At 38.6% G+C, this 18,892-nt stretch overlaps 1 protein-coding gene across 1 annotated transcript; it reads right to left on the reverse strand.

Moving 5' to 3' along the window:
• LOC104120645 (uncharacterized) lies at nucleotides 1-18,449 on the reverse strand. Its single transcript, XM_009632448.1, has 3 exons — nucleotides 17,472-18,449; nucleotides 1,415-1,440; nucleotides 1-601 (listed from the first exon to the last, which is right to left on the reverse strand). Exons 1-3 carry the CDS (start codon nucleotides 18,447-18,449, stop codon nucleotides 1-3), a joined length of 1,605 nt encoding a protein of 534 aa, XP_009630743.1.
• Nucleotides 18,450-18,892: the final 443 nt, after the last annotated feature.

The following is an 18,892-nucleotide window of genomic DNA, read 5'->3' on the forward strand; positions in this document are numbered from 1 at the left end:
TTAAGCATTCTCTTCGGATGTGAGTTCTTTTTGGATTGCGATCCGCAATGATGGAATTTGTTGCTCCATTGGAAGGACTGCTTCTATGCCATACACCAAAGAGTTAGGAGCTGATTGTGTAGAAGTTCTGAAGGTTATCCGGTATGCCCACAAAGCCTCACCAATTTTCTCATGCCAGTCTATCTTATTCTTTGCAACAACTTTCTTCAAAAGATTACCAAGCGCCTTGTTAAAAGCTTCAGCAAGGCCGTTGGCGGGTGCATTATACATTGAAGACTTATGTTGCTTGAACCCGAACTTCTCGCACAGACTCTTCACGAGCTTATTGTCAAATGTCATTCCATTATCAGTGATTATGTATCTTGGTATGCTATATCTAAAAATTATATATGACGAGATAAAATCGACATCAGTTTCCTTTTTCAGCTCCTTGAGTAGAACAACTTCAGCCCATCTAGAGAAGTAGTTTATAGCGGCCAACATGTACATATGTCCCTTTGATGACTTTGGAAGCGGTCCAACAATATCAAGTCCCCATGCATTAAAAGGCCATGAAGCTACAGTTGGATGAAGAGGCTTTGGAGATCGATGGTGTAATATCCTATAATTAAAATAAGGGGATAATTTTCATTTAGGCAAAAACTTTAAAAATAAAATAGAAAATAAAATGAAGAAAAGAAGTATGTATAAAGCATCTTAATGGGCCGAAGCCTCTACCTGATACCATGAAGTCTTAAGGGTTTTATAAAGATAAGCATATTAGCCACCAAAATAAAGAAGAAGAAAAAAACAGATTAATATTTGGGCAAAAGATAAGGACTTTGGTCGGCCAAGGAACTGAAAGTAATTGAAATTAAAAACAAGGGATGCTTTGGAAATTAACCATGAAGGACAAAAGGATGGTGATCAAATAGCTTTTGTGGTGGAATCTTGTGTCATGGAACACAGAAGCGAAAGAAAATAGTAGAAGCCACCTTTCAATCCCAAAGTAATTTTTCTTACTTACGGTTTGCTTGAGTTTACTCTTTGTGTATATGAAAATTTCATGGGGTAATGAATATTAAATACCAATTATATATGTATAGCCAGCAACGCTATTAAATCTGGGCTTATTCACATGTTTAAGAGAAAAATATTTTGTTGAACAATACCATGATTAAATAATATGACAGCTTTTTAATAGAAGAATAAATATTGAATGTGTTGAGTAACTTGAAGCATGGATAAATATTAATTGGACGAATTGACAATTAAAGGTGTAATCTCGAGGGTTGGGTACTCTAAATTAGTTATGAAATAGCCTAAAGAAGGCAATTAACACGATCAAGTGATGTGATTATAGACCGAAGAAAGTCGTACGGAGTGTTCGAGGTGACGCATTCGATATTTCGGCATGAGTACTGTGAGTAGTAACCTTACCGCAACTTGTGTTTTCATAACCTGCATAGTTTATACATGATTTTGAAAATGATATTTGTTACCGAATCTTTAAAATTATATGTGGGACAAGTCCTTTACTTGATATGGTACTGAACAGTTTACTTGAGATGTTTACAACTATTTAAAATGTTCTCACTGTTACTAGACATGTTTTACTGTTATTTGAGATATGATTATTGTTACCTAAATGGGATTACATGATTTGATAAGAATTGAAATGCCCTGTACTATTTTGAAATTGTTTTCGTATGAATATTTACTTTTTACAAAGAAAAGTATAAATGGGAGGAGACTTTGAAGGATCCTGTAGCTAACGATGGGTTCGTTATACCGGGTGCACCTTGTATTTATAGATTATCGATTATAGTTATAGCCCTCGCTAGTGGGAAGGTAGAACTAGCATACAATTACAGTTTTCCCTCGAGTAGGGACGTACAATTATATTTGACTCCTTTTATGAAAGGGTACACACAATAATACATATTACATGATACTTTCTTGGAAACCTCCCAAATATAAAGAATTGATATGACACAGCGCTTACCGAGTTTATTACCGAATTATTTAATTAATTTTTGTTACAGGAAACACATGATGAGACTGATTATTGTTACCGTTTTGAAAGTACATTTAGTTTTTGTAATAACTTTTGATTAATGTTATACATGCATGTATTTCTGACGTGTCTCCAATTAAAAACGGTTGTGGTTAAAATTTATTACTCACTGAGTTAGAGACTCACTCCCCACTATTTATTTTATAGATCAACAGTTGATGTGAGGGAGGATTTCGTTAATTAGAGTACACGAGTTGATAGTTCCTGATGAGCCCCACACTAGTTCGCGTGGGCGAATAGTTTATTTATTGTTATCGTCTTTTATTTTGAACTCTTAAAGTCGCTCCATAATTATTTTTATTAGTGTCATGAGTATTCATTCGTTATGTTGGACTAGTTACTAGTATTGCACTTTCTTTTCGTATTTTTGAGATGGGTTTAGTATTATTATATTGGTAAGGTTTCTAGTGTTGGTAGTGTTGGTTAAAACTCATTTTCAGTTAGTTGATGAAGACTGTGACTGATTTAGGTGAATATTGGTTGGTTGTTATTTATTTATGAGACAGGAAAACTTTTTGGAAAGTCCTAAAACAGGGAAAACTCCGTCCGATTTTCTGTAAAATATCGATGAGACTTACTTGGGAGTACTTGCTCGTAAGCGCCGGTCACGACCCTAAATTGGGTCGTGACAAAGTTGGTATAAGAGCTTTAGGTTGTTCTTGTGATTAATGGAGCACATATCGGTAGTTGAATCTCAATTATGGTTATGTAGCCGGTCATTCCCATAATCGTGATTCTGCATGGGCGTGATAGGATGTTTCTTGTCTTTCTTTCTTATTCCTCCATACGCATGTGGAGATTAGGGTCAAATAACTGAACGTCGCCTTTTATCTTGTTCATGTATGGCGCAGACCAGTCATTCAATAATAGAGTTTGGCCAAAGGTTTAAGGACATTAAAATACTGCCACTGGACAGCAACTGTCTCCTAGCAAAGGACATCAATAGAAGTATTAAATAAGGCCAATGAAAGATTGTTGCACCACAATGAGGGGCTTCCATACCACTAAGATATGTAATAAAATTCACTCTTGAATTAAGTACTAGATCACCATCATGGCTAGGAAATTATTATCATTGAGGTACTTACCTCCATGTAGAGAATAATTGAGAGCTTGATAGATATAATTGGTGGACAGGACAAAAAAAAAGGGTAATAGATTATGGATATAAAAGCTTTAGGCATCTCGTATTAAGATTGTCCGGAGCATAGAGTTATTAGAGTTCCTAAAATTGAAAACATAAAGTTTATTGTTTTTGACACTTTAATCATCCTTAGAAGTTTTTGGCTAAACATTTAAAGCATTATGAGCTCTATAATGTTCCAGCGAAAGGCTTGTGGATCTAGCAACTTATCGACTAGAGTACATGACGAATATATGAAATGTATCCATATTGTTAGGGATGCGGTTAGGAGTGACACAAATGACTTAGAAATAAGTTTAGTAAACTTTTTATGAATCGCTTCCTTCTCGATAGTCAAAAGTACAAACTTGATAGGTACGTAAGAAATTAATTCAGATGATAGATGTACTGACACGTGACCCCAGACTTTATCAGCTATCTAGGACATGCCGCCTTAGGTTGAGAGGCTTGTCTAATTATTGATTAACCATTTAAACAAGGCAATAATCTCACATACGAAGACTCTTACCTATTATGTGAAAGTTAAACTTTCTAGGAAAAAAAAGAAAAAAAATTAAGAACTGGATGTGATTGGCATGCAACTAAGAATTCATTTGAGAAGGTAGAGACTAGAAAATTTCGTAGTATGAATTTCTTTTTCTTCTATGGGACGAAGAGTTAGATAAATGAGATATTATGAGATCCTTTAATAGTTGCTACTTTTATGGAAGAGTATCGTACAATTGAAACTTTCTATTAAGCTTATCAGATTCAAAGTGAGAGAAATCATACCCTATCTAGCCATATTGTACTTGACCTTGTTAATTTTGACGTGCTTATAGGTGTGATTGGTTATTATCTTATTACATTACTTTTTATTACCATGCAAAGGTTTTCTAGATATGCATATCCCAGTGATAGTCGAGGTTATATCATTTAAAAAGGCTCTACAATTATTGAGTAAGAGTAGTTAGGGTCTCGCAACTTTCTTAAAGAGATCCAAGAGATGTGAAACTTAGTTTGAAAAATAAAAGTATAATAGTGAGAGATTTTCTAATGTATTCCTAAGGATTTACCAGGACTACCTCCAATATGAGAAATAGACTTCGGTATTGATTCGACACATGACATGCAAACCATATCATATGGAACCGATGAAGTTGAGAGAGCTGATTGAACAATTGTGAGACCTACTGGATACGGGTTTTATCATATCGAGTATTTCACCATGGGGTACACCAATATTGTTTGAAAACAGAAGGGGGATAAGTTCTTAAGAATGTGCATCAACGACAGATAATTAAATAAGATAACAATACACAATAAATACCCATTGTCTTGTATAGATAACTTGTTTGATCTGTTACAAGGAGTCATTGATCTTTAGTCTGGTTATCATCAACTTAAAATAAGAAAGAAAGATATTTTGATGTTTGCCTCTAGTACTTGGTACAAACATTATGAGTTACTTGTGATGTCCTTTAGACTGGCCAATGCTCTAACTGCATAAATGTATATAATGGATATGGTGTTCAAAGTTATTTTTGAAAGAAACAAATTCATAATTTTTACTTATTATATTTTGGTATATTCTCTTAGACAATAAGAGCACGAGAATAACTTGAAAAATATGTAAAACAAATGTTGCAGAAAAATCACTTTTTTGCCGAGTCGTCAATTGTGAGTCTTAGCTAGACTCGGTGGTATTCTTAGGGCACATGGTAACTAAGAATGAAAAGATGGTAGAATCTAAGAAGATAAAAGCAGTTCATAAATGGCCGAGATCCATTTCTCCTACAGAAATTGATTTTGTTTTTTGGCTTAACAGATTACTATAGGCATTTGGGTAGGATTTCATTAGAATAGCACCACCACTCACCAAGTTAACATAGAAATTCGTCAAAATTCAGTGGATGGAGGAATGTACGATGAGACTCCAGAAGCCTAAGGGATATTTGACAATCACACCATTATTAGCCTTATTCCAATAGATTCTAGAGGATATACGATGTTCTGTGATGCTACGAGGGTAGGATTAGGATATTTTTTATGTAAACTGGTCGGGTGAAAGCTTATGCTCCAAGAAAATTGAAGAAGCTCAAGTTGTATTATGCCCCTCATGATTTGGAGATGGTCATACTGATATTTCTTTTTTGGATTTAGAGACACTATTTATAGGAAGAAACCTATGAGATTATACCTAGCACAAGAGCCTGAAGTACATTAAAAACCAGCAGAGATATAAATATTTACCAATGCTGATGGAGGGAACTATTGAAGATATAATTATACTATTTTGTATTGTTCCGGAAAGATAAATATAATACTTTAGGCAAAAAAAAAAATAAACCATGGGTAATTTGGGCATATAGCTCATGTAAAGATACTTCTAGATAAAGATATGCATAGACTAGAGGGTACACGTATTAGATTTAATGTGAAAAAAATTGAAGGACATTATTGGCTATTGGTCAAGCCTGATGTAAAGTGCATAAAGGCTAGTCAATACGAGGATGAGCAATTGTTCAAGTATTGAGATTACTTCTTAGCTGGTAAAAGCAAGGATATGACTGTTAATAGTGATAGTATTCTTCGATTAGGTAATCTATTAGGTGTAGCAAACATATATGGGTTGAGACAAGCTATTCGTGATTGAGCTCAAAACTCTAGATACACTGTATATCTCAGGTCCATAAGATGCATTATGACTAGGAAAGTTTTTTTGGATTGGTTGGAAAAGAAAGAAGAAGAAAAATTCGTTAACCTTGTTTCTAACTATTTGACATGTTAGCATGTTAAGGCAAGCACTTGCGACTCAAAGTCCCACTACAACAACTTAAGATTTTGAAGTAGAAATACAACATAATTACATTATATGACTAGATTACCAAACCATTAGAGGTATGATTATATGTGGAAAGGTTATAAATTGGCTTACAAAGTAGGCATATTTCTTGCTAGTCAAAAATTCTTATAGTAAGGTGAAATATGTACAAATATACATGAACATAAAAAAATTCTCAGTAGAGCTTTATTATCCATCATCTCTGATAAAGGATCACAATTCACCTCACGATGTGAAAATCTTTTCAAGAAACGTTGGGCACACGAGTAGATCTTAGTACTAATTTTTATCACAGACAAATGCAAAGTCTAAATGTACTATACAAATCTTGGAGGATATGTGAGAAATTGCATTCTTGAGTTTGAAGTTTATTGGGATGCCTACCTATCTTTAGTTGAATTTTCCTACAATAATAACTTTCAATCCAGCATTCAGATAGCACCTGGTAAAAGATGTTGTTCTCCTATCAGATGGGTTGAAGCTGGTGAGATTAACTTATGGGGATCTGATCTAGTACAAGAAGTTATGGACAAGGTCGAGTTGATCAAGCAAAGATTTCTCACAACTAAAAGTAGAAAAAAGCCTTATGGGGATACGAGGAGAATGAACTTAGTTTTCACAATTGGGGGACAGAGAAGTCCCTATTACTCTCCCATATGAAATACGTGATGTAATTCAGAAAAAAGAAGAAGTAAGATTAGCCTGAGGTTTATAAGGTCGTACGTGATACTAGACCAAGTGTGAGTTCTGGTATATTGTTTGGCACTTCTTCCTAAATTGTCTTTCATAAATTAAGTATTTTATGTTTCTATACTAAGAAAATGCACATAAGACTCCCCACATGTGATTGAAGCACTGATTATAGAATTAAATGGGAACTTATTCTACGAGGAGGAGCCGGTAACTATTGTTGACAGACAATAAGGAAGTTACGGTAAAAAAATATTGTGTTCGTGAAAGTCTTATGGAGAAACCATACAGTTTAAGAAGCTGCTAGAGAAGTGGAAGAAGGTGTGTGAGTCAAATATCCTCACTTATTTCAGTCTACAGTTATGTATTTGTTTAAAATTCTGGGACCAAATTTCATAAGGTGGAGAGAATGTAATATCCTATAATTAAAATAAGGGCATAATTGCCATTTAGCCAAATAAAAAATAAAAAAAGAAGAAAAGAAATATGTATAAAGCATCTTAATGGGCCGAAGCCTCTACCTGATACCATGAAGTCTTAAGGGTTTTATAAAGATAAGTGTATTAGCCACCAAAACAAAGAAGAAGAAGAAAAAACAGATTAATATTTGGGCAAAAGACAAGGACTGTGGTCGGCCAAGGAACTGAAAGCAATTGAAATTGAAAACAAGGAGGGGACTCTTTGGCAATTCACCGTGAAGGACAAAAGGATGGTGATCAAATAGCATTTGTGGTGGAATCTTGTGTCAAGGAACACAGAAGCAAAGGCAAATAGTAGAAGCCACCTTTCAATTCCAAAGTAATTTTTCTTACTTATGGTTTGCTTGAGTTTACTCTTTGTGTATATGGAAATTCCATTGGGTCATGAATATTAAATATCAATTATACATGTATAGCCAGCAACGCTATTAAATTTGGGCTTATTAACATGTTTAAGAGAAAAATATTTTGTTGAACAATACCATGAATAAATAATATGACACCTTTTTAATAGAAGAATAAATATTGAATGTGTTGAGTAACCCAGAGCATGGATAGATATTAATTGGACGAATTGACAATTAAAGGTGTAATCTTGCCACGATCCCAAATTTCCTCCGTAGGAGGTCGTGATGGCACCTAATCTCTAAGACTAGGTAAGCCTATCAATGCAGAATAATAATAGATATCTAAAATAAATAAACTACAATTCAAACAATTTCAACTTCCAAAATCCGGTAGAAATAAGTCACAAACTTCTAAAAATTTATTCTCTATGTCTCTATACATCAGAGTCTAAAGCAAATAAGGAAGACAATATAGTTAAATAGAAGGGGACTCCGGAGTCTGCGGACGCTGGCAGATATACTTCGAAGTCTCCTCATACAACTAGTTTACTGATGCCTGGTCTGATAAGATGTACCTGGATCTGCACAAAAAGATATGCAGAAGCGTAGTATGAGTACACCACACTGGTACCCAGTAAGTGCCAAGCCTAACCTCGGTAGAGTAGTGACGAGATCAGGTCAGGCCCTACTGGGTACCGTTGTGATATACTCATACTACGCTTCTGCACTTCAGGAGACTATTGCCCAGTTTTTGAGCATGTTTGGCACTCTAGCTCAGGCAGGGTTAATTCTACTTGCTCCTACCACATCTCAGGCCGGGGGAGGAGCACAGACTCCCGCCGCCCGTACTCTAGAGCCACGGGCCCAAGTTGACCATGCCCCAAAGGTTATACCAGTGCAGCCAGTTGCCCCAGTTCGGCCCGAGATTAGGACAACAGTTTCAGAGGAGGAGCAGCTCAGGCTCGAGAGGTACAAGAAGTACCACCCTCCCACTTTCAGCGGTTTAGCTTCAGATGATGCTTAGGGTTTTCTGGAGGAATGTCACCGTATCCTCCGTACTATGGGTATTGTGGATTCCAGTGGGATTTCTTTCACGACATTTCAGCTTAGAGGAGCAGCCTACCAGTGGTGGCGGGCATATGAGTTGGATTAGTCCGGTTGAGGCAGCTTCACTTACTTGGACTCAATTTTTTCAGATATGTTCTTAAAGGAGTATGTTCCTCAGAGTCTTAGCGATGCATGGCGCACAGAGTTTGAGAAGCTACGCCAGGGTTCTATGACCGTGTCGGAATATGCGGTCTGATTCAGTAATTTGGCTAGGCATGCATCAGCCTTAGTTACTATAGTTCGAGAGCGGGTTCGCAGATTTATTGAGGGTCTCAACCCTAGTATCAGATTCAGTATGGACCGAGAGCTATAGATGGACATCACATATCAACAGGTGTTGTCAATTGCTAGGAGATTGGAAGGTATGCGGATCCGGGAGAGGGAAGAGAGGGAAGCTAAGAGATCTCGAGATTCTGGCACATATAATAATTCTCGTGCCCAGTTACATCCCGTCATGGTAGAGGTTATGTGAGCCGTCCTATTCATTCAGCACTTCCAGCTTCCAGTGGTATTCCGTCTACTCCCAGACCTTAGGTTCCATATTTTGCACCGCTAGTGTCTACTGTACCTCATGTACGGGGTGCTTTCAGCGGACAGTCTAGTCGATCAGGACCGAGCCAGTCCCAGCAGCCACATCCTCCGAGGGTTTGTTTTGAGTGTGGTGACACTCGTCATATCATGAGAGATTTCCCCAGATTTAGAAGGGGTGCACCTCTACAGATTTCTCAGGCCCCACCTATTTCACATGGCCCTCAGGCTTCTCAAGCCATGATTACTGCACCAGTTACCCACCTGCACATCCAGCTAGAGGTGGAGGTCGGACAGGTAGAGGTCGCCCTAGAGTGGGAGGCCAGGCCAGATATTATTCCCTTCCTGCTAGGATAGAGGTCGTTGCATTCGATTCTGTTATCATAGGTATTATTCCGGTCTGTCATAGAGATGCATCAGTCTTATTTGATCCAGGCTCTACTTATTCTTATGTGTCATCTTATTTTGCCCCGTATTTGGGCGTATTCCATGATTCCTTGAGTTCCTATGTTTATGTATCTACACCCGTGGGTGAATCTATTATTGTGGACCACGTGTATCGGTCGTGTTTAATTGTTATCAGTGGTTTTGAGACCAGAGCTGATTTATTATTGCTCAATATGGTGGATTTCGATATTATTTTGGGCATGGACATGTTGTCGTCCTGTCACGCTATTATTGATTGTTATGCCAAGACGGTGTTGGCTATGCCAGGTTTACCGCAGCTAGAGGGGACAGGTACCTCAGATCATGTTCCTAGCAGGGTTGTTTCATTTCTTAAAGCTCAACGAATGGTTGAGAAGGGGTATGATGTGTATCTGGCCTATGTGAGAGATGTTAATATTGATACTCCTACCATGGAGTCAGTTCCTGTAGTAAGGTATTTTCCTGATGTATTTCCAACAGATCTTTTGGGTATGCCACCCGATAGGGATATTGACTTTGGCATTGATTTGTTATCGGGCACTGAGCCCATTTCTATTCCACCATACCGTATGCCCCCAACAGAGTTGAAAGAATTAAAAGAACAGTTTCAGGAATTGCTTGATAAGGGCTTCATTCAGCCCAGTGTATCACCTTGGGGTGCTCCTGTCTTATTTGTAAAGAAGAAGGATGGTTCTATGCGGATGTGTATTGATTACCGCCAGCTGAACAAGGTTACAGTGAAGAACATGTATCCATTGCCACGTATTGATGACCCATTTGATCAGTTTTAGGGTGCCAGAGTGTTTTCTAAGATCGACTTGCGTTCAGGCTATCATCAGTTGAAGATTCGGGAGCCAGATATCACGAAGACTGCTTTCAAGACTTGGTATCGTCATTGTGTTTATTGACGACATTCTGGTGTATTCCCGGAGTCAGGAAGATCATGAACAACACCTGAGGACTGTGCTTCAGACTTTGAGAGAAAAGAAGTTATATGCAAAATTTTCAAAGTGTGAATTCTGGCTTGATTCAGTGGGATTTTTGGGTCATATAGTTTCGTGCGAGGGGATCAAGGTAGATCCAAAGAAGATTGAGGCAGTACAGAGTTGGTCCAGACCGTCCTCAGCTACGGAGATCCGGAGTTTCCTTGGTTTGGCAGGGTATTATCGCCGATTTGTAGAGGGTTTCTCTTCTATTGCTGCATCTATGACCAAATTGACCCAGAAGGGTGCTCCGTTCAGATGGACCGAGGAATATGAGGAGAGCTTCCAAAAGCTCAAGACAACTTTGACTACAGCCCCAGTATTGGTATTACCTATAGGTTCAAGGTCTTATACTGTGTATTGTGATGCGTCGCGTATTGGTCTCGGTGCAGTGTTGATGTAAGACAGTAGGGTGATTGCCTATGCGTCCAGACATTTAAAGGTACATGAGAAGAATTATCCGGTCCATGTCCTTGAATTAGCAGCTATTGTTCATGCCTTGAAGATTTGGCGGCATTATTTGTACGGTGTCTATTATGAGGTCTACACCGATCACCGGAGTCTACAATATCTGTTTAAATAGAAGGATCTTAATTTGCGGTAGCGGAAATGGTTGGAGTTTCTTAAGGATTATGATATCACCATTCTCTATCATTCCGGAAAGGCCAATGTAGTGGTCGATGCCTTGAGTCGTAAGGCGGGGAGTTTGGGCAGCTTAGCATATTTACAGGTAGCAGAGAGACCTTTAGCCTTGGCTGTTCAGGCCTTGGCCAACCAGTTTGTCAGGTTGGATGTTTTCGAGCCGAGCCGAGTTTTGGCTTGTGTGATTTCTCAGTCTTCTCTTTATGATCGTATCAGAGAGCGTCAGTACGATGACCCCCATCTACTTGTCCTTAAGGATACAGTTCAACACGGTGATGCCAAAGAAGTCACTATTGGAGATGACGATGTATTAAGGATGCAGGGCATGCTATGTGTGCCTAATGTATATGGTTTGCATGAGTTGATTCTCCAGAAGGCTCACAGTTCACGGTACTCCATTCATCCGGGTGCTGCAAAGATGTATCAGGACTTGAGACAACACTATTGGTGGAGGCGGATGAAGAAAGACATAGTAGAGTATGTAGCTCGGTGTTTAAATTATCAACAAGTAAAATATGAGCATAAGCGACCGGGTGGATTGCTTCAGAAGTTAGAGATTCCAGAAGGGAAATGGGAGCGGATCACTATGGATTTCATTGTTGGACTTCCACAGACTCAGCGGAAGTTTGATGCAGTTTGGGTGATTGTGGATAGAATGACCAAGTCAGCTCATTTCATTCCTGTGATGACTACCTATTCTTCCGAGCAGTTGGCTCAAGTCTATATTCGCGAGATTGTTAGACTTCATGGCGTACCGGAATCTATCATCTCTGACCGGGGTACACAGTTTACATCACGATTTTGGAGGGCTGTACAGCGAGAGTTGGGTACTCGTGTGGAGTTGAGTATAACATTTTACCCTCAGACGGACGGGCAGTCCGAACGCACTATTCAGATACTGGGGATATGCTTCGTGCGTGTGTGATAGATTTTAAGGGGTGCTTGGGACCAATTCTTACCACTTGCGAAGTTTGCTTACAACAACAGTTATCAGTCGAGCATTCAGATGGCTCCGTTTGAGGCCTTGTATGGTAGGCGATGCCGGTCTCCAGTGGGTTGGTTCGAACCGGGCGAGGCTAGGCTATTGGGTACAGACTTGGTTCATGATGCCTTGGAAAAGGTTAAATTAATTCAGGATCGACTTCGTACAACCCAATCTAGACAGAAGAGTTATGCGGATCAGAAGGTTCGTGATATTGCATTCATGGTTGGTGAGCGAGTCCTGCTCCGGGTTTTGCCTATGAAGGGTGTGATGATGTTCGGGAAGAAGGGCAAGTTGAGACCTAGATATATTGGGCCTTTTGAGATTCTTGAAAAAGTTGGAGAGGTGGTTTACAGACTTATACTACCACCTAGTCTCTCTACAGTTCATCCAGTATTTCATGTTTCTATGCTCCGGAAGTATCACGGCGATCCGTCTCATGTGTTAGACTTCAGTTCAGTTCAGTTGGACAAGGATCTATCTTATGTTGAGGAATCAATGGCTATTTTGGACAGGAAGGTTCGAAAGCTGAGGTCAAAGAACATTGCTTCCGTAAAGATTCAGTGGAGGGGTCATCCGGTCGAAGAGGCGACTTGGGAGACCGAGCATGATATACGCAACTGTTATCCTTATCTTTTTACCACTCCAGGTATAATTCTAAACTCGTTCGAGGACGAACGTTTGTTTAAGAGGTGGAGAATGTAATGACCCAATCAGTCATTTTTACTTTTAGAACCCCGTTCCCCTAAATAAAACTCCCGGTATGTGCTTTTATAAATTTATGACTTGTGGGGATGGTTGGTTCGGGATTTGGAAGTGTTCGGGTTGAAATCGAAACACTTGGTTCCTTAAGTTGGCCTTAAAATGCTAAGTTTGAATTCGGTCAACATTTTGAGAAAATGACCCCAGAATAGAATTTTGATGATTCCAACAGTTCCGTATGGTAATTTTGGACTTAGGAGTGTGTTCGAAATTTTATTTAGAATTCCGTAGTTAAATTAGGCTTGAATGGCTAAAATAGGAATTTAAGTTTGAAAGTTTGATTGGGGAGTTGACTTTTTGATATCGGGGTCGGAATCCAGTTCCGAAAATTTTTATAGCTTTGTTATGTCATTTATGACTTGCGCGCAAAATTTGAGATCAATCGGACTTGATTTGATAGGTTCTGGTGTCGTTTGTAGAAATTGAAAGTTTCAAAGTTCATTAGGCTTGAATCTATGTATGACTCGTGTTTTTGGTGTTGTTGGATATGGTTTGAAGACTCGACTAAGTCCGTATGATGTTTTAGGACTTGTTGGTATATTTGATTGAGGTCCCGAGGGGCTCGGGCATGTTTCGGATGGTATTCAGAGTATTTTCCTTCATTTTGGCTTTGCTGGTAGCTGCTGATTTCTGGTATTTTAAACCTTCTTCGCGATCACGAAGATTGGGACGCGATCGCGTAGGCATAGTTGAGGCAATGTTAATTTTGTTCTTCACGATCACGTGAGGTCAACCGCGATCGCGTAGGTTGAGATAGTCTGTGCATCACGATCGCGTGGCATTGTTTGCGATCGCGTAAGGTTAATTGAGGGCTGCTAAATTTTGTGCTTCGTGATCGTGTAAAGCGGGATGCGACCGCATAGCTTTCAGACCTTGTGACTCGCGAACGCGTGAAGACGGTCGCGTTCGCGTAGAGTAACGGAGCATGAGTGGAGGTCACGCATTTGCTCTATGCGATCGCGTGAAGAGGACTGCGATCGCGTAGAGCTGGGAACTCTGTGCTTTACGATCGCATGAGGATATACGCGATCACGTAGAGTTAATTTGGGCAGTGGTAATTTATGCTTCGCGATCGCGTGTGGATGTTCGCGATCGCGATGAGTAAAAGCCTGGGAAGAATGTTTAAGTTCTGAAAATGGGACTTCGTCCCATTTTCCATTGTTAACGATTTGGAGCTCGGATTGAGGAGAGTTTTGGGATATTTTCAGAGAAAATATTGGTGTAAGTGTTCTTACCTCAATTTTGGTTAGATTACCCAAATCCATCACTGTTTTTATTAGTTAATTGGTGATTTAAGTTGGAAAATTTTGAAAACCTTCTTGGATAGATTTGAGGAATTGAGGGTCGAATTGTTATTGGAATTTAGTCATTTTAGTATGGTTAGACTCGTGGTTGAACGGGCGTTCATATTTCGTAACTTTCGCCGGATTTCGAGACGTGGGCCCAACGGGTAATTTTTGAGTTAATTTCAGATTTTATTTAAAAATATAGTATTTTCTTATGGAATTGATTCTACAATTTTTGTTGACTGTATCGAATTAATTATGACTAGATACGAGTCAATCGGAGTCGAAAAATTGAGGAAAAGGCATACTACTTGATTAAATTGGAGCAAGTCGAGGTAGGTGACTTGTCTAACCTTGTGTGGGAGAAATTTCCCCTAGGATTGGTATTGATGTGATAATTGTAATATGATGAATGTCGTGTACACGAAGTGACGAGTGTGTACACGAGCTAAATGTGAAGGATTGTGTTTTTAAATTGTGTAGATCACTGTTACATATTAATTAAATAATTTTATCTTGTTATATTCTTTATCATTGATCTGATTTATATACTTTAAATTTGCTTGAACCTCTCTTGCTAATTGTTTTTACCTGTTTAGCTGAAACTTATTTTTTTTATTCTGTGCATTATTTGAAGGTGGAATTTCTTAAATTTAAATATAAAAAAATGAAGTATTTTACATTTAAAAATTTGATATTTAGACAAGGTGTTAAATTTGTAAAATATTATTTTTGCTGAATATTTTGTGAGATTTTCGTACTCATTGTGATGGAGCCGTGAGCTCTTTATTATGGAAAAATATTATTGTTGATTTATTTTGTACGCATGCGGTGGTATAAGGTCTGGGTGTTGAAACGCATGCGGTGAGATAAGGGTGGCTTGATACGCGTGGCTAGTAGGGGAACTACTAGAAGTCATGCGGTGTGATAAGGATGGCTAAAACGCGAGATGCTATTTCGGGAAAAATATTTTCTTTAAAATAAATTGTGAAGTCTCTCTCGGTGATATAAGGAAATGAGATATTGTGAATTTATTTATGATTTGGGACTACGAGGCGTTACCTCGGGAGTGCCCTTGTGGATATTGATTTATGGCCGCAGTTGCCTTTGATTATTGTTGTGATTTTCTTAAAGTTGAAAGGAATTCTGTTTTGCTTCCACGAGGTATTAATTACCATTATTTGGTGTAATTAAATGGTGACATACTACTTGATTCATTTCCATTGTCATTTTATCTTATTATATTGTTAAAAATTTTACCATGTTATTATTTATTTTTTCAGTAGGCCTGACCTGACCTCGTCACTACTCTACCGAGGTTAGGCTTGGCACTTACTGGGTAACGCTGTGGTGTACACATACTACGCTTCTGCACATCATTTTGTGCAGATCCAGGTACATCTTATCAGACCAAGCATCAGTAACTAGCTGTACGAGGAGACTTCGAGGTATATCTGCCAGCGTCCGCAGACTCCGGAGTCCCCTTCTATCTCACTATGTTGTATTCCTTATTTTGCTTTAGACTCTGATGTATAGAGCCATATAGAATAAATTCTTAGAAGCTTGTGACTTATTTCTACCGGGTTTTGGGAGTTGAAAATATTTGAATTGTAGTTTATTTATTCCAGATATCTATTATTATTCCGCATTGATAGGCTTACCTAGTCTTAGAGACTAGGTGCCATCACGACCTCCTACAGAGGAAATTTGGGGTCGTGAAAAATCTCGAGGGTTGGGTACTCTAAATTAGTTATGAAATAGCCTAAAGAAGGTAATTAACACGATCATGTGATGTGATTATAGACTGAAGAAAGTCGTACGGAGTGTTCGAGGTGATGCATTCGATATTTTGGCATGAGTATTGTGAGTAGTAATCTTACCGCAACTTGTGTTTTCATAACTTGCATGGTTTATACATGATTTTGAAAATGATATTTGTTACCGAATGTTTGAAATTGCATGTGGGACAAGTCCTTTACTTGATATGGTGTTGAACAGTTTACTTGAGATGTTTACAACTATTTAAAATGTTCTCACTATTACTAGACATGTTTTACTGTTATTTGAGATATGATTACTGTTACCTAAATGGGATTACATGTTTTGATAAGAATTGAAATGCCCTGTACTATTTTGAAATTATTTTCGTATGAATATTTACTGTTTACAAAGAAAAGCATAAATGGGAGGAGACTTTGAAGGATCCCGTAGCTAACGACGGGTTCGTTAGACCTGGTGCACCTTGTATTTACAGATTACCGATTACAGTTATAGCCCTCGCTAGTGGGAAGGTAGAACTAGCATACAATTACAGTTTTCCCTAGAGTAGGGACCTACAGTTATATTTGACTCCTTTTACGAAAGGGTCCACACAATGATACAGATTACATGATCCTTTCTTGGAAACCTCCCAAACATAAAGAATTCATATGAGACAACGCTTACTGAGTTTATTAGCGAATTATTTAATTGATTTATGTTATAGAAAACACATGATGAGACTGATTATTGTTACCGTTTTGAAAGTACATTTAATTTTTATAATAATTTTTTATTACTATTATACAGGCATGTATTTCTGACTTGTCCCCAATTAAAAATGGTTGTGGTTAAGTGTTATTACTCACCGAGCTAGCGACTCACTCCCCGCTATTTCTTTTACAGAGACAGTAGTTGATGCGAGCGAGGATTTCGTTAATTACAGTACACGAGTTGATAGTTCTTGGTGAGCCCCGCACTAGTTCCCGTGGGCGAATAGTTTATTTATTGTTATCATCTTTTCTTTTGAACTCATAGAGTTGCTCCATAGTTATTTTATTAGTGTCATGAGTATTCATTCGTTATGTTGGACTAGTTACTAGTATTGCACTTTCTTTCCTTATTTTTGAGATAGGTTTAATATTATTATATTGGTAAGTTTGCTAGTGTTGGTAGTGTTGGTGAAAACCCATTTTCAGTTAGTTGATGAAGACTGTGACTGATTTAGGTGAATATTGGTTTGTTGTTATTCATTTATGAGACAGGAAAACTTTTTGGAAAGTCCTAAAACAGGAAAAACTCTATCCGATTTTATGTAAAACACTGTTGAAGCTTACTTGGGAGTACTTGCTCCTAAGCGTCGGTCATGACCCTAAATTAAGTCGTGACAGGTGGTCATAGTTTGCATGAAATTGACATGCTTGACATCTTTTGGCATGCTCCATGCAATCCTTTACCATAGTCGCCCAGTAGTAGCCCATCTTCTTGATGCGAAAATGGAGCTTGGGACCAGATTGATGTGCTCCACATGAGCCAGAATGTGCTTCCTCCATCGCTTTGCAGGCTTCTTCTTTGTCAAGACATCGCAAGAATAGTCCTTCAAAAGAGCAGCGAAACAATATCCCCTTATTGTAGATGAATCGTGAAGCTCTTCGTTTGATGAATGTTTTTTGTCGCGAATCCTCAGGTAGCTTTCCATGTTCAAGGTACTCTATCAGTGGTTGCCTCCAGTCTTCTTCTTTAATCACTCGAACAGACGTATGGTGGATTTCGTTGATTTGAAGATCAAGAAGTCTAGGAATAACCCATCGATAACACACATATACCTTTGTTGACTCACTCTCTCCAAGTGCCATCGTCATGGCCAAGTTAGCCAAAGTATCAGCCTTGCAATTTTCTTCTTTTGGGACGTGGTTTAAGAACACTTGGTCGAATCTTTCAAGTAAACCAGAAGCATATTGATGATATGGAAAGAGATCTTCCTTCTTTACGTCGTAACTCCCTATTAGTTGGATGATGATCAGCATAGAGTCGCAGTAGATCACCAACTGTAGAATCTTCATGTCTAATGCTATTTCGAGACCAACGATCAAAGCTTGGTACTCTGCGGCATTGTTAGAGCACGTTTCACCTAAAGCAAAGGAGAATGGCAAGACTTGTCTTTCTGGAGAGATCAACACAACACCTGCCCATGCACCGTTACAACATGCAGATCCATCAAAGAACATTGTCCATGGTGGCAATTCTTCAATGAACAAAACATCTTCATCTAGAAACTCATCAGAAAGCTCCCATTCAGCCGGAAGAGGGTGATCAACCAGAATATTGGCTAGTGCTTCTCCTTTCATAGCCTTTTGAGGCGTGTATGTGATCTCATATTGGTTAAACAATATGGACCATCTTGCTAGGCATCTAGAAAGAACAGGTCGAGTCATCACAAACTTCACGGGATCTGCTCGAGAGATGAGTTTGATGGTGTACGCTTCAAAATAATACCTTAGTTTCTTTATCGCATAACGTAGTGCTAGGCATATTATCTCAACAGGCGTATAGTTCAACTCAGCTCCTATCAGAGTTCGACTGAGGTAGTACTAGGATTGTTCCTTTCCTTCCTTATTCTCTTGAGCAAGTAGTGCTCCAAGTGAACATTCTTGTGCTGCGATGCAGAGTATTAATGGCTTCCCAAGCTTTGGCGCCCCTAACACAGGTGGATTCAGCAAGTATATTTTGATGCTTTCAAAAGCATCTTGACATGACTGATCCCAATGAAAAGGGATATCCTTCCTCAATAGATGATTGAAGGGTTGACACCATCCAACCAGATTAGAGATGAACCTTCGGATGAATGCTAAGTTTCCTTGGAGACTTTGAAGCTCCC

The sequence above is a fragment of the Nicotiana tomentosiformis genome, chromosome 12 (assembly GCF_000390325.3).
Source record: "Nicotiana tomentosiformis chromosome 12, ASM39032v3, whole genome shotgun sequence".
In the NCBI taxonomy this organism is placed as follows: Eukaryota; Viridiplantae; Streptophyta; class Magnoliopsida; order Solanales; family Solanaceae; genus Nicotiana; species Nicotiana tomentosiformis.